Source organism: Erinaceus europaeus, chromosome 11 (genome assembly GCF_950295315.1).
Source record: "Erinaceus europaeus chromosome 11, mEriEur2.1, whole genome shotgun sequence".
NCBI lineage: Eukaryota > Metazoa > Chordata > Mammalia > Eulipotyphla > Erinaceidae > Erinaceus > Erinaceus europaeus.
The window spans coordinates 55,003,731-55,029,192 of record NC_080172.1 but is presented as its reverse complement, the minus strand read 5'-3'; the positions used below and the strand labels follow the sequence as shown (position 1 = coordinate 55,029,192).

General features: G+C 41.8%; 1 protein-coding gene across 4 annotated transcripts in view; it reads left to right on the top strand.

Annotated features, from left to right (window-relative positions):
- Positions 1-25,462, top strand: part of RPRD2 (regulation of nuclear pre-mRNA domain containing 2) — a 75,444-nt gene that overhangs the window by 5,807 nt on the left and 44,175 nt on the right. For all 4 annotated transcript variants that reach the window (XM_060201757.1, XM_060201758.1, XM_007531556.2 and 1 more), the window contains exon 2: positions 21,866-21,995. In XM_060201757.1, coding sequence (XP_060057740.1) covers positions 21,866-21,995 — 130 coding nt within the window. The remainder of the gene's footprint in view (positions 1-21,865; positions 21,996-25,462) is intronic.

The window sequence follows — 25,462 nt, the reverse complement described above, 5'->3', positions numbered from 1 at the left end:
ATCCCGGTTCGAGCCCCCGGCTCCCCACCTGCAGGGGAGTCGCTTCACAGGCGGTGAAGCAGGTCCGCAGGTGTCTTTCTATCCCCCTCTCTGTCTTCCCCTCCTCTCTCAATAACAACAACAACGATAAACAACAAGGGCAAAAAAAGAAAAAAAATTGGGGAGTCTGGAGGTAGCCGGTTCAAGTCCCCAGCTCCCCACCTGCAGAGGAGTCGCTTCACAAGCTGTGACTCACGTCTGCAGGTATTTCCCCCCCCCCTTGCCTCCTCTGTTCATTTCTCTCTGTCCTATCCAACGACTACAACAATAAAACAAGGGCAACAAAAGGGAATAAGTAAATAAATATATATAAAAAACACTAATACAATGATTTGTGATTAAAAAAAAAAATTGAAAGGGGTTGGTGGATATAGAGAGGGAAAGAGACCGAGACACCTGGCGTGAAGCGCAAGGACCGGCATAAGAATCCCGGTTGGAGCCCCCGGCTCCCCACCTGCAGGGGTGTCGCTTCACAAGCGGTGAAGCAGGTCTGCAGGTGTCTCTCTTTCTCTTCCCCTCTCTGTCTTCCCCTCATCTCTCCATTTCTCTCTGTCCTAACAATGTCGACATCAATAACAACAATAAAACTACAACAATAAAAACGACAAGGGCAACAAAAGGGAAAATAAATAAATATTAAAAAAAGGGAGTTGGGCAGTAGCGCAGTGGGTTAAGTGCACGTGGTGCAAAGCACAGGGACTGGTATAAGGATCCCGGTTTGAGCCCTGGCTCCCCATCTGCAAGGGAGTCGTGTCACAGGTGGTGAAGCAGCTCTACAGGTGTCCATTTGTCTTCCCCTCCCCTCTCCATTTCTGTCTGTCCTATCTAACATTGACGACAACAGTAATAACTACAACAACAATAAAAACAAGGGCAATAAAAGGGAAAATAAAACTTAAAAATATTAATAAAGAGACAGGTTCAAGCCCCCACTTCCCACCTGTAGGGGGCTACTTCTCTCTTCTTTAATTTTAGTTTAATTTATTTATTATAGGATAGAGACAAAGAAATTGAGAGGGGAGGAGATAGAGAGCAAAAGAAATACCTGCAACACTGCTTCACTTACTCCTGAAGCTTCCTCCCTGCAGGTAGGACTTGAAATGTGCACTTGGGTGGAGGGTAGATAGCATAATGCTTATGCAAACAGACTCTCATGCCTGAGGCTCCAAAGTCCCAGGTTCAATCCCCCCGCACCGCACCGCCATAAGCCAAGCTGAACAGTGCTCTGGTTAAAAAAAAAAACAAATAGTGTTCCAGGAGGTGGCGCAGTGATAAGGCTTTGGACTCTGAAGCATGAGGTCCCGAGTTCGATCCCCGGCAGCACATGTGCCAGAGTGATGTCTGGTTCTTTCTCTCTCCTCCTATCTTTCTCATTAATAAATAAATAAAAATATTTTTAAAAAACCAAATAGATAAATAAAAGAAATGTGCACTCAACTACTGCCCAGCCCCTAAACCACTAATACCTTATAAACTAATGTTACAACAGTCACTTAGTTGGTATTCCAGTTCGTTCAGCAACCAGAAGAACCTTCTTTTAAAAATAATTTGGAGGGGGAGTCGGGCGGTGGTGCAGCAAGTTAAACGCAGGTGGCGCAAAGCACAAGGACCAGCATAAGGATCCCAATTTGAGCTCCCGGTTCCCCACCTGCAGGGGAGTCGCTTCACAGGCGGTGAAACAGGTCTGCAGGTGTCTAACTTTCTCTCTCCCTTTCTCTGTCTTCCTTTCCTCTCTGTCCTATCCAACAACAGCGAAATCAATAACCACAACAGTGTTAAACAACAAGGGCAACAAAAGGGAAAATAAATAAATAAATAAATATATAAAAATAATTTGGAGGGGCCAGGTGGTGGCACACCTGGTTAAGCACACATTACAGTGCGTAAGGACCTGGGTTCAAGCCCCTCCAAAAAAAAAGCTTCACAAGTGGTGAAGCAGGCCTGCAGATGTCTCTCTCCCTCTCTTATCACCCCCTTCCCTCTTGATTTCTGGCTGTTTCTATCCAATAAATAATAAAAAAAAATAATTCAGAGGGCTGGGAAGACAGAATAATGGTTACTCAAAATACCTTCATTCCTGAGGCTCTGAGATGCCAGGTCCAGTCAGCAGCACCACCACAGCTATGCAGTGCTCTGGTCTCGGACTCTCTCTCTCTCTCTGTATCTTTCCATATCTGTCTCATTAAAATAAATAAGATAATTTAAAAAATTAAGTGCAAGGAGTCGGGCAGTAGTGCACCAGGTTAAACACACATAGTTACAAGCGCAGGACTCATGCAAGGATCCCGGTTTCAGTCCCTAGCTCCCCACTTGCCAGGGGTGGGTTTTGGGGGGGGTCTTACTTCACAAGTGGTGAAGCAGGTCTGCAGGTGTCTCTCTCCCTCTCTGTCTCTTTCTTTCTCCCCCCTTCCCTCTGTTTCTCTGTCCTATATCTAGTGGGGGTGAAAAAGGCTACCAGGAGCTATGGGTTTGTAGTACTGGCACCAAGCTCCAGTGATAACCCTGGAAAAAGAGTGTACATGTTAATAGGTACTAGGACCCAGGTGTGAGCCCCCCACCTGCAAGGGGGAAACTTCATGAGCAGTGGAGTAGTGCTTACAATTCGCATTGTAATTCTGATCAGGGGACCCAGGTGTTGCTACACCTGGCTGAGGGTACATGTTACAATGCATAAGGACCTGAGTTCAAGCACCTCATCCCCCACTCAGGGAAGAGCTTTGTAAGTGATGAAGCAGTTCTGCAGGTCTCTTTCTTTTATTTTTTAAAATATTTTATTTGTTTATTCTCTTTTGTTGCCCTTGTTTTATTGTTGTAGTTATTATTGTTGTTGTTGATGATGTCCTTGTTGTTGATGATGTTGTTGGATAGGACAGAGAGAAATGGAGAGAGGGGAAGACAGAGGGGGAGAGAAAGATAGACACCTGCAGACCTGCTTCACCACCTGTGAAGGATTCCCCTGCAGGTGGGGGGCTGGGGGCTTGAACTGGGACCGTTATACTAGGCCTTGCACTTTGTGCCACCTGCGCTTAACCCACTGTGCTACCGCACGACTCCTGTTTTCTTTTATTTTTTTAGAATTTATTTACTCATGAAAAAGATAGGAGACAAAGAACCAACCAGCACTCTGGTACATGTGCTGCCAGAGATCAAACTCGGGGACCTCATGGTTGAGAATCCAATGCTTTATCCACTGTGCCACCCCTCGGACCATAAGGTGTCTCTTTTTCTCCTATCTTCCCCTTCCCTCTCGATTTCTTACAAATAAATAAAGATTAAAAAAAAAAAAGAAACAACTGATCAAATGGTTCGGTTCCTCATCTCATTTGGACTAAAACGCAACATACATTCAATACCTATAACTGTGATGTTCCCCTCTCCTACCACCACCCACAAGATCTAATCTTCATTTTAAAGATTGTTTTAGCTACAAAAAACTTTGTTATTGTTTCTTCACCATACACACTCACCTGAGGACCTTTGTATTTTTCTGCCTGTTCTGTCCTGGAATATTCACATTCTTATCTATATTGCTTAATACCTCATGTCCCTGATCAAATGTCAACTCACTGAGGCCTTTCTTCACACCTCACTCAAAACTGGCAATTCTAATAGCACTCTATTTAATGTACTACTAAACAATTTGAAATAATATTCTTCCCTACTTTGTATTTTCCTGTAACTATAATATTTTTACCTTCTAGACATCCAATATTTTATTTATACCACTTATTTGTCCCTCCTAACTAGAATGTAGGCTTTGTGAAGGCAAAAATGCTCCTTCTAAGAAAACAATCAAACAAAAAAAAAATGTCCCTCCTATTTGCTCATTTGTTGTATTCCATAGTACTTGAAGGTATTCAATAAATATTTGTTACAAGGACAGGATGCAGAGAAGTAGCTCACTGGGTAGCCAGGTAGGAGATGTGCTTTGCCATACACCATGTCTGGGTTTGAACCCCAATACCAAATGTGAGGTGCTATGGTACTGGAGGAAGTTCTGGTATTATGATATCTATCACTCTTTATCAGAATGAAAAAGGGGCCTGGCTTTTGTGCCTGAGGCTCCAAAGTCCCAGGTTCAATCTCACACCACCATAAACCAGAGCTGAGTAGTAGTTTGTAAAGGGGGTGGAGAAAATCAAGCCCATACAGTATGATTAGTTTTACTATAAGGGGGGGAAAAGAGGCATAGCATCTCAACATTCTATAATCTTCAATGCATAAGCAAATTATTTAAGACTTGCTGCACTGCAGAAGATATTTATTTTTTATTTATTTATTGGATAGAGACAGCCAGAAACGAGAGGGAAGGGGGTGGTAGAGAGACAGAGAGACACCGGCAGTACTGTTTCACCACTTATAAAGTTTTCCCCTTGCAAGTGGGGACCGGGTACTTGAACCTCGGTCCTTTAGCATTGTAACATGTGCGCTCAACCAGGTGCGCCACCACCCGGCCCCTGCAGAAAATACTTTATGCAGGGGCCAGGTGGAGGTGCACCTGCTTAAGTGCACACATTACAGTACACAAGGGCCCAGGTTCAAGCCCTTGGTCCCCACTTGTAGGGGGAAAGCTTCACAAGTGGTAAAGTAGGGCTGCAGGCATCTTTCTGTCTCTCTCCCTCTACCTCCCTCTCCCCTCTCAATTTCTGTCTCTGTCTGATAATAAATAAAATATTTAAAAAATATTTTTTCTGCATAGCAAAGGCTGTACAGTACTTGCTGAGATCAGTGGTGGGAAACACTGATACTCTAGATCAGTGGTGGGGAGCATCGAGCTCCAGGATCATGCATGGCCCCAGAAATAATTTGGTGTTGGGGGGGCAGATAGTATAATGGTTATGCAAACAAGATTCTCATGCTTGAGGCTCCGAAGTCCTAGGTTCAGTTCTCCACACCACCACCATAAGCCTGAGAGTGAGGAAGGGAGAAATCATTTGGTCTGGCTCTGCCAAGGTAACTTGAGTTTTTTTTTCACAGCAACATTAAGCACTAATTTATAAGTTGATTTCTCATTTATTTTGGATAGAGCCAGAGAGAAGAGGGGAGGATGATAGAGAGGGGGAGAAAAAGAGAGACACCTGTGGTTTGAGCCTGCGTCCTTGTGCATTGAAACATGTGCACTCTACCTGGTGCACCACCACCTCGTCCCTAAATTGGTACTTTTGTATGGTCTACAAATGGTATAATAAATTGACCTGGGAGTCGGGTGGTAGCTCAGCAGGTTAAGCGCACGTGGTGCAAAGAGCAATGACTGGTGTGAGGATCCTGGTTCGAGCCTCAGCTCCCCACCTGTAAGGGAGTCGCTTCACAGACGGTGAAGCAGGTCTGCAGGTGTCTGTCTTTCTCTCCCCCTCTCAGTCTTCCCCTCCTCTCTCCATTTCTCTCTGTCCTATCCAACAATGACGACATCAACAACAATAATAACTACAACAACAATAAAAACAAGGGAATATAAAAAAGGAAAAATAAATAAATATTAAAAAAATAAAATAAATTGACCCTTGGTAGATTATTACAAATGACCCTTGGCAGAATACACTCACTCTCCTACCCTTGCTCTAGATCAAAAATGTCTGGGTTGAATATGAGCTTTACTACTTACTAGTTCTATAACTATAGAAAATGTACTCAATCTGAACACTTCTATTTTCCCATCTGTAAAATGGAGACATACAACCAACTTTTCACAGCACAGGAGGTGGCAAATTGACTGGAATGTTAGGCTCTCAAGCAGTAGGTTCCAAATTCAATATCCAGTATCATATGTGCCAGAGTGTTCTAGTTCTCTTTCCCTCTCTCTTTTTCATGTTAATGAATAATAAAAACTTCAAATAATAACAATAATAGGGGCCGAGTGGTAGCGCAGTGGGTTAAATGCACATGGTGTGAAGTGCGAGGACCAGCGTAAGGATCATGCTTCTAGCCCCCCCCCCCCCAGGTCTCCACCTGCAAGGAGTTGCTTCACAAGTGGTGAAGCAGGTATGCAGGTGTCTCTCTCTCTCTGTCCTATCCAACAATGACAGCAATAATAACAACAATGACAACAAAATGGAAAAAATAGCCTCCAGGAGCGGTGCATTCGTAGTGCTGGCACTGAGCCCCAGCGATAACCCTGGAGGCAAAAAAACAAAAAAAACCCCACCAAAAACAATAATACTACCAGCACCACCTATCCCAGAAGGCAGCACAATAGCAGCAGAATACAAGATCTGTAAGTATGAGGTCTCACAGATCCCAGAGTGATGCTCTCCCTCTCTTAGACTCTAGGACCCAAGTTCAATTCCTAGCACCAACATAAGCCAGAACTAAGCAATGTTCTGGCCTTTCTCTGTGTCAGTCATTGAAAACTAAATTTTGGGGGCCAGGCATTGGCACACTGGGTTAAACACACATAGTACAAAGTGCAAGGACCCATGCAAGGATCCTAGTTAAAGCCCCTGCCTCCCACCTACCTGTAGGTAGGTCATTTCACAAGCAACAAAGCAGGACTGCAGGTGTCTCTCTGTCTCTCTCATCTCTATCTCTCCCTCCCCTCTCAACTTTTCTGCCCTATCCAATGAGAAAAAAAAAAAAAAATTTCAAAAATATCTTCAAATTAGTGGTCCAGGAGATGGCACAGTGAATTAAGCATTAGACTCTCAAGCAGGAGGTCCTGAGTAGCAGTCCCTGTCGGCACAGGTACCAGAATGATGTTGGAATTTTCATCTCTCTCCTATCTTTCTCATTAGTAAATAAAATCTTTAAAAAAATGAATTTTAAAATAATAAATAAGAGTGGGGGAATAGTATAATGGTATAGCAAAAAGACTTAAAAAATTTTTTTTTTTACATTTTTAAAAAAATATTTATTTCCGTGGTCCGGGAGGTGGCGCACAGTGGATAAAGCATTGACTTTCAAGTATGAGGTCCTGAGTTTGATCCCCAGCAGCACATGTACCAGAAAGATGTCTGTTTTTTTCTCTCTCTCCTCCTATCTTTCTCATTAAAAAAAATGTTAAAATATTTTTTTTTACATTTTTTAAAAAATACTTATTCCTGTGGTCCTGGAGGTGGCACAGTGGATAAAGCATTGGACTCTCAAGCATGAGGTCCTGAGTCCAATCCCTGGCAGCACATGTACCAGAGTGATATCTGGTTCTTTCTCTCTCTCTCCTCCTATCTTTCTCATTCATAAATAAAATATTTAAAAAATGTTCCCTTTTGTTGTCCTTGTTGTCATTATTGTTGTTATTGATGTCGTTGGATAGGATGGAGAGAAATGGAAAGAGGAGAGGGGGAAAGAAAGACACCTACAGGCCTGCTTCACCGCTTGTGAAGCGACTCCCCTGCGAGTGGGGAGCCAGGGGCTCGAATCGGGATTCTTATGCCTCCTTGCGCTTTGCACCACGGGCGCTTAACCCGCTGTGCTACAGCCCGACTCCCACAAAAAGGCTTTTTTTTTTTTTTTTTTTTTCCTCCAGGGTTATCACTGCGGCATGGTGCCTGCACTATGAATCCACTGCTCCTGGAGGCCATTTTTCCCATTTTGTTGGCCCTGTTGGACTTGTTGTAGTTGTTATTGTTGTCACAGCTGTTGTTGGATAGGACAGAGAGAAATAGAGTGAGGAGGGGAAGACAGAGAGGAGGAGAGAGAGAGAGAGAGACACCTGCAGACCTACTTCACTGCCCGTATAGGGACCCCCTGCAGCTGTGGAGCCCGGGCTTCACCCTGGATCCTTAAGCCTGTCCTTGTGCTTTGCACTAAGTCCGCTTAACCCGCTGCGCTACCACCCAGCCCCCGCAAAAAGACTTTTATGGTAATAGCCAAAACCTGGAAGCAACCTAGGTGTCCAACAGCAGATGAGTGTCTGAGTAAATTGTTGTATATATACACATGCTATCTCCCCTGCCCCAAGTAACAAAGATTTGAATTAAAGTAGTGGAGTGGACAGAAAAGAGTCACTAAGTGTTGAAAAGTAGATTTTTATTTAACTTATGAGAGAACCAGAGCACCACTCTGGGATGTGTGGTGCTAGGGATTGAACTAGAGACATTATGTTTGCAAATTCTGTGCTCTAGCCACCTTGTTACCTCCCCAGCCAGTAGAGAGCAGAATTTGATAGGGGGGCAGGTGGAGGTACACCTGGTTAAGCACACACACTACAGAGCATAAGGACCTGGGTTTAAGCCCCTGGTCTCCACCTGCAGGGGAAAGCTTTACAAGTGATGAAATAGAGCTGCAGGTGTCTGTCTCCCTGTTTCTCTCTCCCTTTCTATCTCTTTGCTCCTCAATTTCTCTGTATCCATTCAATAATAAATAAAATCTCTTACAGAAAAAATAAAGAAGACATGAGGTTAGAAGACAGTTTGGAAGAAATATGAGTCCTGTCTTGGGTGACTGAGAATCTGAGAGGAACGAGTAAGGAGATGATTACATCAGGTTGAATATAGGAAGTTGAAGTGTCTAGACATCTGAGAAGAGCTTTTTAATTAATAATTAGCCATTTAGATAATGTTTATAGTTCTAATATTGGCTAGTATTTTTCAGCAGCTATATACTTGATGCTGTCTTAGGAATTTATTGTTGTTTTTTTTTCTGTCATGCAATCATGACAACCTTTGAAAGGATAATGCATGGGGTTGTTGGTGAGACGAGTTAAAGCATTCATGCTACAATGTGCACGGGCCTAGACTCACGCCCCAGTCCCACGTGAAGGAGGAAAGCTTGACAAGCAGTGAAGTAGTGCTGCAAGTGTCTCATTTTTTATTACCCCTTTCCCTCTCAATTTCTCTGTCTCGTGTGTGTGAGAGAGAAAGGGAGGGGTGCACTTAAGGACAGGGGTAAATAGCGTAATGGTTGTGCAAAGAGGCTCTCATGTCTGAGGCTCCAAAGTCCCAGGTTCAACCCCCTGCACCACCATAGCCAGAACTGAGCAGTTCTGTGGTAAAATAAATAATTTTTTTTTTTTTAAGATGGTCAGTCGGTAGTGCAGTGGGTTAAGCGCACGTGGTGTGAATTGCAAGGACCAGCATAAGGATCCTGATTCAAGCACCTGGCTCAGGTAGTGAAGCAGATCTGCAGGTGTCTTATCTTTCTCTCCCCCTGTCTTCCCTCTTCTCTCCATTTCTGTCTGTCCTATCCAGCAACAACGACATCATTAACAACAATAATAACAACAATAAAACAAGGGCAACAAAAGGGGTAAAAAAGAAAATTAAAAAAAATTTTTAAAATGGGAGTCGGCCAGTAGTGCAGCGGGTTAAGCACAGGTGGCGCAAGGACTGGTGTAAGGATTCCGGTTCAAGTCCCGGGCTCCCCACCTGCAGGGGGGTGGCTTCACAGGCGGTGAAGCAGGTCTGCAGGTGTCTTTCTTTCTCCCTCTCTGTCTTCCCCTTCTCTCTCCATTCCTGTCTGTCCTATCCAGCAATGACGACATCAGTAACAACAATAAAACAACAAGGGCAACAGAAGGGAACATAAATAAATAATTTAAATTTTAACTTAAAAATAAATGATATACACTTAAAATAGGGGATGTGTTTTAAAACTAGGTCTGATTTACTTAAGAAATATGTTTATAACCACTCTTACTTTGGCAGGGAGATTTGAACTAAAGATATAGTTCTGAGAATTGTAAGGATATTGGTAGTAGTTAGATGAGGACTTTAGGAGTCAGTGTTTTAAGAAAGAAGAGAATAGAGTGAATGAAAGAACCCCAGGAAACATAAGTTTCCCAGAAAAATATATCTCCTAGAGAGACAGAGCAAAGTGGTTACTTGAAACCAAGAGAAGAGAAAGGTTGTCAGCATTTCAGTGGAACATGGTTCTGGTAGGAACATGATTATTGGTTTGAAGGATGACTGTGAGAACTTCTGTTTCGGAGGATGTGACAGACTGAATATTTTGCAGGATCCTTTCACTGAATCATAGCTAGGTACCACAGAGACTTAGAGGAAAATGTAATTAAAAACAACGTTTAATTAGAATACCTGTAGATTCACAGGAAATTTACAAAGATAATATGGAATTCTCTGACTTCTATTGTTGTTAAGATCCTAAAATAGTATGGTGCATTTGTGTTTGTTATAGCACACGAAACATTGTGATTCATAATTACTATTTTAAAAGAAATTATTTTAATGAGAGAGCTATGAAGTGGCAATAGACACTGACCAGAGCACTGCACAACTCTGGCTTATGGTGGCACTGGGGATTGAACCTGGGACTTTGGAGCCTCAGGTATGAAAGTCTTTTGCATAACCATTATCTTCTCTTCCTAACCCTTGATTCATCATTATTAAATAGAGTTATTAACTTTATTTGTGAATTACTTTGATTTTTGTTTATTGCCTTTTTCTGTATGAGAAGCCCACCAAAATTCATATTACATTTACTCCTTTAGTATCAACAGATTGTTTTGTTATCATTGAGATTCACTTTTCTGGGTCAAATAGAAAGAGAGGTGTACCCCCTCCCCATTTTACTCCAGATTTCTCTCTCCCCTCTATTTTCCCCATCTCCATTTCTCTCTGTCTTGTCTTATCAAACAACAATGACATCAATAATAACTACAACAATAAAGCAACAAGGGCAACAAAAGGGAATAAATAAATAAATGAACATTTTAAAAAATTAAAAAAGAAAAGGAAAAACAATATTGAGGGACATTATTCAAAATGCTGGTCCGAGCTAGTAAGACAGCTCACCTCAGAGGGTACCTATTTTATTATTCACATGACCCAGGTTAAAGTCTGGTCCCTATTATGCTAAGGAAACTTCAGTGCTGGGTGTCTTTAATATCAGTGTCTTTAGTTAATATGGAGGCTGGTTATTTTGGGAAAAAAAATTTAAACTATTATTTATTTATTATCTGATAGAGAAGTTGAGAGGAGAGGGGAAAATAGAGACAGAGAGAGACAGAGGGACATCTGAAGCCCTGCTTCATCACTCACAAAGCTCTCCCCCTGTAGGTGGGGGCCAGGGGTTTGAACCTGGGTCCTTGTGCACTGTAATGTGTGCACTTAACCAGGTGCGCCACCGCCTGGCTCTGGAAACAAATCTTTATGTATCAGTAACTTTTAAAACTGACTTAATTTATCCATTCAATGAGTTTTTTTTTTTAATCACCTGTAATCATCATAATGTTTAACGTATTTGAAACCTGTGAAGCGACACCTCTGCAGGTGGAGAGCCAGGTGCTCAAACCGGATACGTATGCCGGTCCTTGCACTTTGCACCTCGTACGTTTAACCTGCTGCACTGCTGCCCAACTCCCTCAATATTGTTTTTCTCATGATTTATTGGGATTTTAGGTTCGAGGGAAGAAGAACATAGAAGCAAAATGCCTTTCTCTTTACATCATTATAAAGGGTAACCTGTCCACATAATTTATCATTGATGATGCTAACCTTTATTAAATGAGGCCCAGTCGTCAAGTTTCTTCCCTGCAAAGTTTTTCTCCTCCTCCCTCTTAAGTGCATTTGTAAAGAATCATTGTAGGGGCCTGTTGATGGTGTACCTCTTTGAGCGCCCATTACCATGCTCAAGTGCCCCCAGTCCACATCTGCAGAAGGGAGGCTTCACAAGTAGTGAAGCAGTGCTGCAGGTCTGTGTCTCTGTCTCTCTCTTTCCAGAGCACGATGTAGCTCTAGTTGTGGTACAGGCGATTGAACCCGGGACTTTGTAGCATCAGGCATGAGAGTCTCTTTATAACCATTACGCTTTCTACCCCCCTCCTTCGTTATGTCCCGTTCCTTCTCAATTTTCAATTTCTCTTCTATCAAAAAAAAAAAAAAGGAAGACAGACAAGAAAAATAATCACTGTATCTAGTGCACACGTAAAGAGTGGAGAGTTATGCTCTACCTCCTTCAGGGAGCAGTGTCTGGATTATTTAAAATTCTTCTGTATTGAAGTTTAAGGCATAATTTTCTCACAGTTTCTCTGTCCTATCCAACAACAGCAGCAATAACAATAACAGCAGCAACAACAGCAACAGAAAAAGGATGACCTTCAGGAACAGTGGATTCCTTCCTACTGCAGGCACCCAGCCCCAGCAGTAACCCTGGAGGAAAAAAAGAGTATTCCCACTTACAAATTATTTATTAATGCAAATGAGATAAAACTAGAGCATCACTGGTTCATGCAATGCCAGGATTAAACTTAGGACCTCATTCTATTTATTTATTTGGATAGAACAGAGAGAAATTGAGAAGAAGAGGAGAAAGGGAGAATGAACTGCAGCACTGCTTCATGAAACCTCACCCCTGAAGGTGAGGACTGGGGCTTGAACCTCAGTCCTTGTGCATGATGTTGTGTGTACTTAACCAGGCACACCACCACCAGGCCCCCAGGACCTCATGTTTAAAAAAATTTTTTTTTAAAAAATATATTTATTAGAGGGATAGGAGGAGAAAGAACCAGATGTTACTCTGGAACATGTGCTGTTGGGGATCGAACTCAAGACCTCATGCTTGAGAGTCTAACACTTTATCCACTGTGCCACTTCCTTGACCGCTTTTTTAATTTTTAAGTTATATATTTATTGGATAGAGACAGAAATCAAGAGGGAAGGGGGAGATAGGAAGAGAGATAGAGACATCTACAGCCCTGCTTCACCACTCACAAAGCTTTCCCCTTGCAGCTTGAACCTGGGTCTTTGTGCCTTGTAACATGTGCGCTCAACCAGGTGTGACACAATCCAGCCCCAAAAAGAATTAATTTTTTAAATGTGGGGGTAGATAGCATAATGGTTATGCAAAGAGACTCCTGCCTGAGACTCCAAAGTCTCAGGTTCAATTCCCCCACACTACCATAAACCAGAGCTGAGCAGTGCTCTGGTAAAATAAATAAAATAAATAAATAAAAATCTGGGGGGGAAAAGTGTAAAAACAGCAATAAAAAATGGCCATAGTGGTCCGGGCGGTGGCGCAGTGGATAAGGCATTGGACCCTCAAGCATGAGTTCCTAAGTTCAATCCCCGGCAGTGCATGTAACAGAGTGATGTCGGGTTCTTTCTCTTCTATCATTTCTCATGAATAGATAAATAAAATCTTAAAAAAAAAAAAAAAAGAAAATCATAAAGAATCCAGTTGGTGGCTCACCTGGTTAAGCACACACATTAGAGTGTGCAAGGATGCAGGTTTAAGACCCTGGTTCCCAGGGGAAAAGCTCACAAGTGGTGAAGCAGGGCTTCAGGTGTCTCTGTTTCTCTCCCCTCTCAATTTCTCTGTCTCTATCCAATAATAAATAAATAAATAAATTTTTAAAAATAGCCGTAAATATTCTGAGGATAATTGGAAACATTAGAGGATGAACTTTTATGCTAGCAGATGATGTTGAATCAGTGTAAGTTTCCTTAGTTGTAGTAGAGGCCTCTCATTATATAAGAGAATGTCTCTGTACTTAGGAGATATGTGCTGGTATATTTAGTGAGGGTGTCTTGCTGTCTGTAACACACTTTCAGATAGTTTGGCAAAAAAGAGATCTGTACTGTGTCTTTTATATGGAGAGATATAGTGGGTGTGACAGAGTATTAATAGTAAACAGACGAGAAGTTGAATGATTCCAATTGTATGGCATCTGATTTTTTTTCTGGCAGAAAACATCAAAACAGCATTTATTATAGCATGTGCTTTGCACAAAATAAAAATTTGAATAATACCAGCATCTTACAAGCTTTGCAAAACATTGCTGGAATTGTTTTGATAAGTAGAGAAGATAAATTTACATTTTGAGGGTTTTTTGTTTTTTCCTCCAGAGCATTGCTGATCTCTGCCTTATTATGGTGCTGCTGGGGATTGAATTTGGAACCTTTGGGGCCTTGCTCATGAAAGTCTCTGCATAACCATTATGCTATCTCACTAACCTAGTGTTTTGAGTTTGTTATAGGCAACATTTTCTAGAAAATAGCCCTTTGTCCAGTCATAAAAGATGTTTAAGATAAACCTACTTGGGGGAGTCGGGCAGTAGCGCAGCAGGTTAAGCGCACGTGGAGCAAAGCACAGGGACCGGCTCAAGGATCCCGGTTGGAGCCCCCGGCTCCCCACCTGCAGGGGAGTCGCTTCACAAGTGGTGAAGCAGGTCTGCAGGTGTCTGTCTTTCTCTCCCCCCTCTCTGTCTTCCCCTCCTCTCTCCATTTCTCTTTGTCCTATCCAACAACGACGACATCAACAATAATAGCTACAACAACAATGGAAACAACAAGGGCAACAAAAAGGAAATAAATAAATAAATATTTAAAAAAAAGATAAACCTACTTGGGATAGCTGGTGTGGGATTTTATTTATTTTATATATTTTTTTTTCATGGCTATGGCTTTACTCCTTCAGGGTGACTCTTTTTTTTTTTTTTTTTTGCCTCCAGGGTTATTGCTGGGAATCAGTACATGATTCCCACTGCTCTTGGAGGCTATTTTCCCCTTTTGTTGCCCTTGTTTATCGTTATTCTGGTTATTATTATTGTTGTTATTACTGTCATTGTTGTTGGATAGGAAAGAGAAATCGAGAGAGAAGGGGAAGACAGAAAGGGGGAGAGAAAGATAGATACTTGCAGACCTGCCTCACTGCCTGTGCAGCGACCCCCCTACAGGTGGGGAGCCAGGAGCTTGAACCGGGATCCTTATGCGGGTCCTTGTGCTTTGCGCCATGTGCGCTTAACCCGCTGTGCTACCCCCCCCCCTTTTTATTGCTGGGTTGTTGCTGGGGCTCGGTGAATTCACTGCTCCTGGAGGCTACTTTTTTCCCTTTTTGCTGCCCTTGTTTATTGTTGTTGTGGTTATTACTGTTGTTATTAATGTTGTTGTTGGATAAGACAAATGGAAAGAGGAGAAGAGAAAGACACCTGCAGACCTGCTTCACCACTTGTGAAGCGACCCCCCTGTAGGTGAGGAGTCCGTGGCTCGAACCGGGATCCTTAAGCGGTCTTGGCGCTTCAGGCTATATGGCTTAACCAGCGGCGCTACTGCCGGACCCCCCATCGCCACTCTTTTTTAGGAAGATAGAATGAGAGAGATACCAAAGCCCTGAAGTTTCCCTCTTGGTAAAGCAAGAGCTGTCTTACTGGCCCTCGGAGGAAAAAAAAAATTTTTTTTTTCCCTTAAATACTGTGCTTAGGGCTTGAACTCAGGGCCTTGTATATATGTAATCACTGAGTGATCTCTCTTGCCTCAGAATGAGAAGGCACCACAGAACTGTTCCATCATTCCTCCAGTTCCTGGTACTAACCCTGATGCTTGCATTTGAACCCAGGGCCTTATGCATGATAAGAATACTGTGTGAGCTACCTCCTGGCCTTATGGGGGAAGGGATAAATGATTTTTTTCCAGATAAAACTCAGGACCTCATGCTTACAGGTCAGGTGCTTTACTTGCTGCACCACCGCCCTTGCCATGATTTGAGCATTTTCCCATATACTTGTTAAACATTTATATTTCTTTTTTTAAATTTTTTAAATTTATTTTCCCTTTTGTTGCCCTTTTTTTGTTGTTGTAGTTGTTGTTATTGATATCATAGTTGTTGGATACGACAGAGAAATGGAGAGAGGAGGGGAAGACAGAGAGGGAGAGAGAAAGATAGACACCTGCAGACCTGCTTCACCACCTGTGAAGCGACTCCCCTGCGGGTGGGGAGCCGTGGGCTCTGAGCTGTCCTTGCGATTTGCCGCCACGTGCGCTTAACCCGCTATGCTACTGCCCGACTCCCTACATTTATATTTCTTTGGAGGAATGTCTGTTCAGATCATTTGTCCATTTTAAAATCAGACTGCGTTTTTGCTGTAAGCTGTATGAGTTCCATATATTTTGGATATTAAATTCCTTTCCAGTAAGCTGCAAATATTTTCTCCCATTCAGTAGGTTTGTCTTATTTTGTTGACTTCTTTTCTTCTGTAGAAGCTTTTGCTTATTTTTGCTTTTGGTGCTTATAGTGTCAGTCCCCAAAAATCGTTTCCAAGACTGATGTCAGAAAGCTTAGCACATGTACTTTTCTCTGGGAGTTTTATGGTTTCAGCTCTTATACTTTAGACTCTAATCTATTTTTGAGTTAATTTTTTTGTACTTTTAATTTTTTAAGAATTATTTTTAAAATTTCTTTATTGGGGAATTAATGTTTTACATTCAACAGTAAATACAATAGTTTGTACATGCTTAACATTCCCCAGCTTCCCAGAATTATTTTTTAATATTTAATTATTTATTTATTCCCCTTTGTTGCCCTTGTTGTTTTATTGTTGTTATTGATGTCGTTGTTGGATAAGACAGAAAGAAATAGAGAGGGGGGAGAGAAAGATAGACACCTGCAGACTTGCTTCATTGCTGGTGAAGCGACTCCCCTGCAGGTGGGGACCCGGGGTCTTGAACTGGGATCTTTTTTTTTTTTAATTTATTTATTAATGAGAAAGATAGGAGAGAGAAAGAACCAGACATCACTCTGGTACATGTGCTGCCAGGGATTAAACTCAGGACCTCATGCTTGAGAGTCTAGTGGCTTGGCCACTGTGCCACCTCCTAGACCATTTGAACCGGGATCCTTAAGCCGGTCCTTGCGCCTTGCGCCACATGCACTTAACCTGCTGCGCTACTGCCTGACTCCCAGTTAAAAAAAAAAAAATTATTTATTCCCTTTTGTTGCCCTTGTTTTATTGTTGTAGTTATATACTTTTAGTTTTTTTAACTTGTAAAAAATTATCTTTATTTATTGGTTAGAGACAGCAGAAATTGAGAGGGAAGAGGATGATAGAGAGGGATAGAGACACACCTGCAGCTCTGCTTAATTTTTTTTTAATTATTTCTTTTCCCTTTTGTTGCACTTGTTATTTATCATTGTTGTTGCTATTATTGCTGTTATTGCTGTTGTTGTTCGATAGAACAGAGAGAAATTGAGAGAAGAGGGGAAGACAGAGTAGGGGAGAAAAAAACACCTGCAGACCTGCTTCACCGAAGCGACCACTCCTGCAGGTGGGGAGCCAGGGGCTCCAACTGGGATCCTTACTCTGCTCCTTGTGCTTTGTGCCACGTGCGCTTATCCCACCACGCTACTCCCAATTTATTTATTTATTTTTTACCAGGGCAGTGCTCAGCTCTGACTTATGATGATAAGGGGAACTGCACCTGAGACATTTGAGCCTCAGGCATGAAAGTCTCTTTGTATAGCCATTACGCTATCTACTTCACCCCTTTGTATATTTTTTTAAAGAGATTTCATTTATTTACTCATGAGAAATGATAGGAGAGAGAAAAAGAGCCACACATCACTCTGGTACATGTGCTGCTGGGGATTGAATTTGGGACCTCATGCATGAGGGTCTAATGCTTTGTTGACTGTACCACCTCCCGGACTACCCCTTGTATACTTTTAATAGTGGTCCAGTTTTATTGCTTCACATGTGGCTTTCTAGTTTTCTCAGCATCAGTTATTGAAGAAAGTGCCCTCCCCCCATTATATATAGTGAATTTTTTTGTAAATTAATTATTATATGTGTCTGGGTTTATTTCTCTTTTTTGCCTCTGGTTATTGCTGGGGCTCTGTGTCTGCAGTATGAATCCACTGCTCCTGGAGGCTATTTTTCCCCTTTTGTTGCCCTTGTTGTTTATCGTTGTTGTTGTTGTTGTTATTGCTGTTGTTGTTGTTGGATAGGACAGAGAAATCGAGAGAGGAGGGGAAGATGGGGAGAGAAAGATAGACACCAGCAGACCTGCTTCACCACTTGTAAAGCGACCTTCCTGCAGGTGGGGAGCTGGGTGCTCGAACTGGGTTCCTTATGCTGGCCCTTCCGCTTGGCACCATGTGTGCTTAACCCGCGGTGCTACCACCAGGCCCCATTTCTGAGCTTTTGTCTTGCTCTATTCCACTGATCTATGCATTGGATTTTAGACAGTATCATACTGTTTTGACTACTGTGCCTTTGTGATATAGTATGAAATCAGGAAGTATAATGCCTCCAGCTTTCTTCTCTTTTGTCAGGATTGTTTTGACTAGTCAGGGTCTTTAAGTGGTTTCACATACATTTCAAGAGTTTCTTTGAAAATATCACTGAAATTTGGGTCAGATTGTTATTGAATCAGTAGATTGGGTTATATGGACACTAATATTATTTCTTCCAATTCATGAGCCTGGAATATTGTTCCATTTATTTGTGTCATCTTCAGTTTTTTCCCCCATCAATGTCTTTTTAAAAAAAAATTTATTTATTACCTTTTGTTGTCCTTATTGTTTTATTGTTGTCATTGTTGGATAGGACAGAGAGAAATGGAGAGAGGAGGGGAAGACAGGGGGAGAGAAAAAGACACCTGCAGACCTGCTTCACCACCTGTGAAGCGACTCCCCTCTGCAGGTGAGGAGCGGGGGCTTGAACTGGGATCCTTATGCAGGTCCTTGCACTTTGCGCCATGTGCACTTAACCCGCTGTGCTACTGCCCGACTCCCTCATCAATGTCTTTTTTAAAAAATATTTTTATGTTTATCTATTTTCCCTTTAGTTGCCCTTGTTGTTTTTCATTGTTGTCGTTATTATTGTTGTTACTGATGTTGTCTTGGATAGGACAGAGAGAAATGGAGAGAGGAGGGGGAGAGAAAGATAGACACCTACAGACCTGCTTCACCGCCTGTGAAGTGACTCCCCTGCAGGTGGGGAGCTGGGGGCTCCAACCGGGATCCTTATGCAGGTCCCTGCACTTTGCACTACATGCGCTTAACCCACTGCACTACTGCCTGATTCCCCCTAAATAAAATATTTTAAAAGGAGATGTAGGCTTTGGCTGGGGGATAGCATAATAGTTATGCAAATAGACTTTCATGCTTGACAGACCAGGTTCAGTCCTCAGAACCAACATAAACCAGAGCTGAAGATCAGTTCTCTGGTAATAAGTAAGGGTGGGGTAGATAACATAATGGTTATACAAACAGACTCTCATGCCTGAAGTTTGAGAGTCCCAGGTTCAGTCTCCTGCACCTCCATAAGTCAAAGCTGAGCAGTGCTCTGGTTAAGGGGGGGGGGGGGGAACAAAAGAAATTCAGTATCATCTGGTATCATGTCAAATTTACGTGCCTGAGGACCCTGGCTTGATTGCTGGTGCTACATGTCCTAGAATACTGCCTGGATTTTTTTTTTTTTTTTATTGTTTTTTTTTTTTTTTAATTTTTTATTTAAGAAAGGATTAGTGAACAAAGGCATAAGATAGGAGGGGTACAACTCCACACAATTCCCACCACCCAATCCCCATAATCCACCCTCTCCCATGATAGCCTTCCCATTCTCTAGCCCTCTGGGAGCATGGACCCAGGGTCGTTGAGGGTTGCAGAAGGTAGAGGGTCTGGCTTCTGTAATTGCTTCCCCGCTGAACATGGGCGTTGACTGGTCGGTCCATACTCCCAGTCTGCCTCTCTCTTTCCCTAGTAAGGTGTGTCTCTGGGGAATCTGAGCTCCAGGACACATTGTTGGGGTCTTCAATCTACTGCCTGGATTTTTTCCTTCACCCTATGTGAAATACACACTCTCCTTTTCTCTTTCTCGTATATAATAAGTAGTTTTTAAAATCTGCAGATTAAACATTTAATGTTTTTTTGTGTGTTTTTTTTAAACCAGACCACTGCTCAGCTCTGGCTTATAGTGAGTGCTATGTTGGGGGGACTGAACATGGGACTTCAGAGCCTCAGGCATGAGAGTCTCTTTGCATAACCATTATGCTATTTACCTCCATCTACTGTTTTTTTAAATAATCTTTATTTATTGGGTAGAGACAGTCAGAAATCAAGAGGAAGGGGGTGATAGAGAGGGAGAGAGACCTGCAGCCCTGCTTCACCACTTGTAAAGCTTTCCCCTTGCAAGTGGGAGCCAGGGGCTCAAACCCAGGTCCTTGCGCACTGTAATATATGCGCTCAACCAGGTGCGCCACCACCCGGCCCCTAATAATTTTTTTGTTTATAGTGATAGTAAAATTAAGAGGGAAGGGGGATTGTGGTCCGGGAGATGGTACAAAGGATAAAGCACTGGACCCTTAAGCTTGAGGTCCCGAGTTCAATCCCCGGCATCACATGTACCAGAGTAATGTCTGGTTCTTTCTCTCCTGTTGTCTTTCAGCACTTGTACCCCGATCCTCGAGCATATGGTAGTATGTGCACTCAACCAGGTGTGCCACCACACTGCTCCAAAATTTGAATTTAATACATTGGAATAGTGGAGAACTTGATTTTGCTCCCCAGCATATGTGCTAGAGTGATGCTCTGATGTTCTCTTTCTCATTATTAAGTATATCTTTTTATGACTTATTATTATTATTATTTTGGTTTGCTTTTTTACCAGAGCATTGCTCAGCTCTAGTTTATGGTGGTGTGGGGGATGGAACCTGGGAGCCTCTGGCAAAAACCATTATGCTATCTGCCCCCACCCTAAGTATATCTTTTTAAAAAGGTGAAATTTATTGATAATCTTGTGGATTTCTGTTTAAGTGGAGTGGTGGTGATATAAATGAGATAACATAATGTATAGGTAACTTATTATTATGGGGGTCAGTAAATACTAAAGTGGACAGTGAGGGTCTGAAACTTCTTTAGATTCCTGCATCTGAAAGTCCCTAACTGATACATGTAGATTGATATAAATACATATTTTTGAGAGAACACGATTATCATCTATGATTTCTACTTTTATTTAAAAAATTATTATTTATTAACATGAGTGGGGGGAAGAGAGAGAACAAAAAAGGACCCCAGAAACTCTGGCACATTTAATGACAGGGATCCAACCCAACACATTTAATATGCTAGTCCAGGGTTCTAGCTGAACAACCTTCTAGACTACATGATTTCTGCCTTCTTTGTGAAGTAGCATAAAATTTATCTCCTGAGAGTGAGAAAAAAATATGATCAGATAAGGTGTCTACCTCTCTCTTTAAGATTTTATTTATTTATTAATGAGAAAGATAGGAGGAGAAAGAGGAAGAACTAGACATCACTCTGGTATATGTGCTGCTGGGGATTGAACTCTGGACCTCCTATTTGAGAGTTATCCATTATGCCATCACCCAGACTATCTGTGTCTATCTTTCTCCATCTCTATCTCCCCCTCCTCTTGCTGTCCTATCAAATAAATAGAAAGGAAGTTAGGGACTAAATACAAAGGAAGAAAAGATAATGAAGGTTTTAGTAAAAATGTGTGGTTTTTTTTTTAATTTTTTAATTCTTTTTTTTTTTTAATGATTATTTATTGGGTAGAGACAGCCAGAAATCAAGAGGGAAGGGGGAGATAGAGAGGGAGAGAGACAGAGAGACACCTGCAGCCTTGCTTCACCATTCGCAAAGCTTACCTGCGGCAGGTGGGGACTGGGGGTAACGTGCGCTTAACCAAGTGTCCCTGGTAAAAATAGATATTTTTTTTTCCTTTATTGCATAACACTTCTCAGTTTTCAACACAGCAATACAACTCCCATTAGGACCTCTGTAATCCTTTTTGGACCTGTACTCTTCCCCCCACCCCACTCCAGAGTCTTTTACTTTGGTGCAATACACCAACTATAGTGGTAAAAATGTTTTAATAATGGATTTAAGATAATGGATCAATGAGAATAAAATCAAAAGAACTTGTATGTGGAATCTTCACCCATGTAACTTTGTTTTATTGGTTTCTTCAGAGTGAAATTTTTTTAGTCTCAAACATTGACAAAATCTATTCAATAAATACCCTGAAAAGAAACATAACTTTAAGCATTTAAGGTGTTTAACCAGACTGATTAATTAATGGATCAGTTACTTCATTTCCTGTTCATCCATTTAAAAGAACTTGCATAATTTGAAAAAAATTGAAACAAATACAGGTGGACTCACTAGTTTTATTTCTTGTCTTTTTTGTCTCTAGCTGCTTATCCCCACCGTTTGAACCTCTTTTACCTTGCCAATGATGTCATACAGAACTGTAAAAGGAAAAATGCAATCATCTTCCGAGAATCATTTGCTGATGTACTTCCTGAAGCAGCCGCTCTAGTGAAGTAAGTAAATTCTTACTGCTCTTTGAGACACACACTTAAAAAATTCAGATTTTTAGTTTGCATTTTTACATATTAGTAAGAATTGTTGTTGCACTTGATTAAAGATAGAAAGGATCCTTTGGGGCTGGGTGGTGGCACACCTGGCTGAGCGCATATGTTACAGTGCACAAGGACCTGGATTTGAGCCCCCGGTCCCCACCTGCAGGGGGAAAGCTTTGTGAGTGGTGAAGCAGGGCTGCAGGTGTGTCTCTGTCTATCTCCCACTTCCTTCTCAATTTCTTTCTTTCTTCTTCTTCTTCTTTTTTTTAAAGAATTTATTTATTCACGAGACAGAAGAGAGAAAAAGAACCAGATACATGTGCTGCCTTGGATTGAACTTGGGACCTCATGGTAGAGAATCTAGTGCTTTATCCACTGTGCCACCTCCTGGATCACTCCTCGATTTCTGGCTGTTTCTAAAAAAAAAAAAAAAAAATAGGGGGTTGGTGGTAGCGCAGTGGGTTAAGCGCATATGGCGTGAAGCACAAGGACTAGTAAGGATCCCAGTTCGAGCCCCTGGCTCCCCACCTGCAGGGGAGTCACTTCACAGGTGGTGAAGCAGGTCTGCAGGTGTCTATCTTTCCCCCTCTCTGTCTTCCCCTCCTTTCTCCATTTCTCTCTGTTCTATCCAACAACAACGACACCACCACCACCAACAGTAATAACTACAACAATAAAAAACAAGGGCAACAAAAGGGAAAATAAATTTAAAAATGTTTTTTTTAAAAAAAAAATAAAGGGTGTTCTTTGGTCAAATTATTCATTGTAACTTTTCCTGCTAGTACAGGTCTTCCCCCGCCCCCCCACTTTCTTCCCCCAACTTCAGTATCACTTTATTGAGGGAATGTTTATTTACAGAATTGTCGTCACAAGGGTAAATTTCCATGAAATAGGGGGAGGGGAGGGGGTCGTTTCACCTTCCACCAAATATTTCATCCATATGCTGGTCCTTGCACTTTGCGCTACGTGTGCTTAACCCGCTGCACTACGCTCGACTCCCTAAATATTTCATCTATTCCACCTTCTGGACTTAGGTCTCCAGTTCCACTTAGTGTTCTTCCCTTCCTCCTCTGATTCCCAAATCTGTTGCAATAAACTACAGTCCATTGAGGATTTACCCAATATTGTTCTCTGCTTTGTTTATTAGACAAGAGACAGAAATATTGGGAGGGAGAGACAGAGACTGAGAGGGATAAGGGCTGGATGGTGGTGCACCTGGTTGAGTGCACATGTTATAATGCACAAGGACCCACGTTTTGTTTTTTTATTGTTATAGTTATTGTTGTTGTTATTGATGTTGTTATTGGATAGGACAGAGAGAAAATGGAGAGAGGAGGAGAAGACAGGGGGAGAGAAAGATAAACAAGACAGACACCTGCAGATCTACTTCATCGCCTGTGAAGCGACTCCCCTGTAGGTGGGGAGCCTGTGGCTCGAACCCGGCTCCTTACGCCAGTCCTCCTGGTTTGCGCCATGTGTGCTTAACCCGTTGCGCCATTGCCTGACTTCCAGGACCCAGGTTTAAGCCCCTGGTTCCTACCTGTAGGAGGAAAACTTTGCAAGTGGTGAAATAGGATTGCAGGTGTGTCTCTGCCTCTTTTCCTTATCACACACTTCCCTCTCAATTTCTGGCTGTCTATATCCAATAAATAGACAATTAAATTTAAAGAGAGAGAGAGAACTATAGCATCACTTCACTGCTTAAGAATCTGCCTTTCCCTTCAGGTAGGGACTGGGGACTTGAACGTGTATCCTTGAACATTCTAACATGTGCACTCAATCTGGTGTGCCACTGTCCAGAGCTCCATTGCTTTATTTCTTTTGTTTAATGTTTATTTATTTATTCCTTTTTGTTGCCCTTGTTGTTTTTTTATTGTTGTGGTTATTGTTGTTGTTATTGGGTCGTCGTTGTTAGGACAGAGAGAAATGGAGAGAGGAGGGGAAGACGGGGAGAGAAAGACACCTGCAGACCCACTTCACCTCCTGCAGGTGGGGAGCCCGGGGCTTGAACCGGGATCCTTAGCTGGTCCTTGTGCTTGGCGCCATGTGTGCTTAACCTGCTGTGCTACCACCCGACTCTGCTTTATTTCTTAAATAACATTTTTTGAGATTGTCCATATTCATATTTTTGCCTCATGTACCTCTTTTTAAATCATTGTAAGACGTGAGACATACAAATATTAACTATTGGGGGGAGAAGCAATTATAAAATAATAAGAATCGCTAAATATTTCCTCAGGTTACATATTCCTTACCATTATATGTTTGTATAAATAGATGAACATTATACATTTATTATTAACCTCTTGGTTCATACTAGCCAGTCAGAACTGAATCCTTACTCCTTCCTTTAAATTATTAACTTGAGATGTCTTATTTGATATTATAAAATATTAAAATATGTTCATACTTGGATGTACTAAGTAACAAAATGCATATATATATGTCAGAAGTATATATTATTGAACACTTGTGATCGATCAGATACACAAAGTGCTTTATTTGTTCTAAGGTACCTTATCCTGAAATATTTACAGTAAAGATGCTGATAAACTTTAAATTTGCCTAGTTTTTAGATTTGTGTTTTAGTATCTAGTTCATGGGTGAATATAGGGTTATCAACATTTAGTTATCTGTAAAGGTACTTGTATAAACAATAATTTTGCTTGCTTATTTAACCGAACTGGAGCCTTGATATTATGTCCCGGTAGTGAGCATAGACTATGGGAACTCTCTGTTTTTAATATTTTATTTATTTATTTATTTATTTATTTATTTATTATCAGATAGAGATAGAGAGAAATTGAGAGGGGAGAGAGAGATAGACAGAGACAGAACCTGCAGCCCCCCCTTCACCACTTGGGAAGCTTTCCCCCTGCATTGGCTTTAACCTGGGTCCTTGCGCACTGTAATTTGTGTGCTCAACCTGGTGCACCATCACTTGGTCCCTGGGAACTCTCTCTCTCTCTTTAAGTTTTTTAAAATTTATTTTCCTTTTTGTTGCCCTTTTAAAAAATATTTTTTCCCTTTTGTTGCCCTTGTTATTTTGTAGTAATTATTGTTGTTGTTATTAATATCGTCGTTGTTGGATAGGCTAGAGATAATTGGAGAGAGGAGGGGAAGACAGAGAGGGGAAGACAAAGATAGACACCTGCAGACTTGCTTCACCACCGGTGAAGTGACACCCCCTGTAGGTGGGGAGCCGGGGCCTCGAACCAGGATCCTTCCGCCCGTTCTTGCGCGTTGCGCCAAGTGTGCTTAACCCTCTGCGCTACCGGCCGACTCCGCTTATTGCCCTTTTATTGTTGTTGTAGTTGTTCTTATTGATGTTGTTGTTGTTAGGACAGAAAGAAATGGAGAGAGGAGGGAAGACAGAGAGGGAGAGAAAGATAAGACACCTGCAAACCTGCTTCACAGCCTGTGAGGCG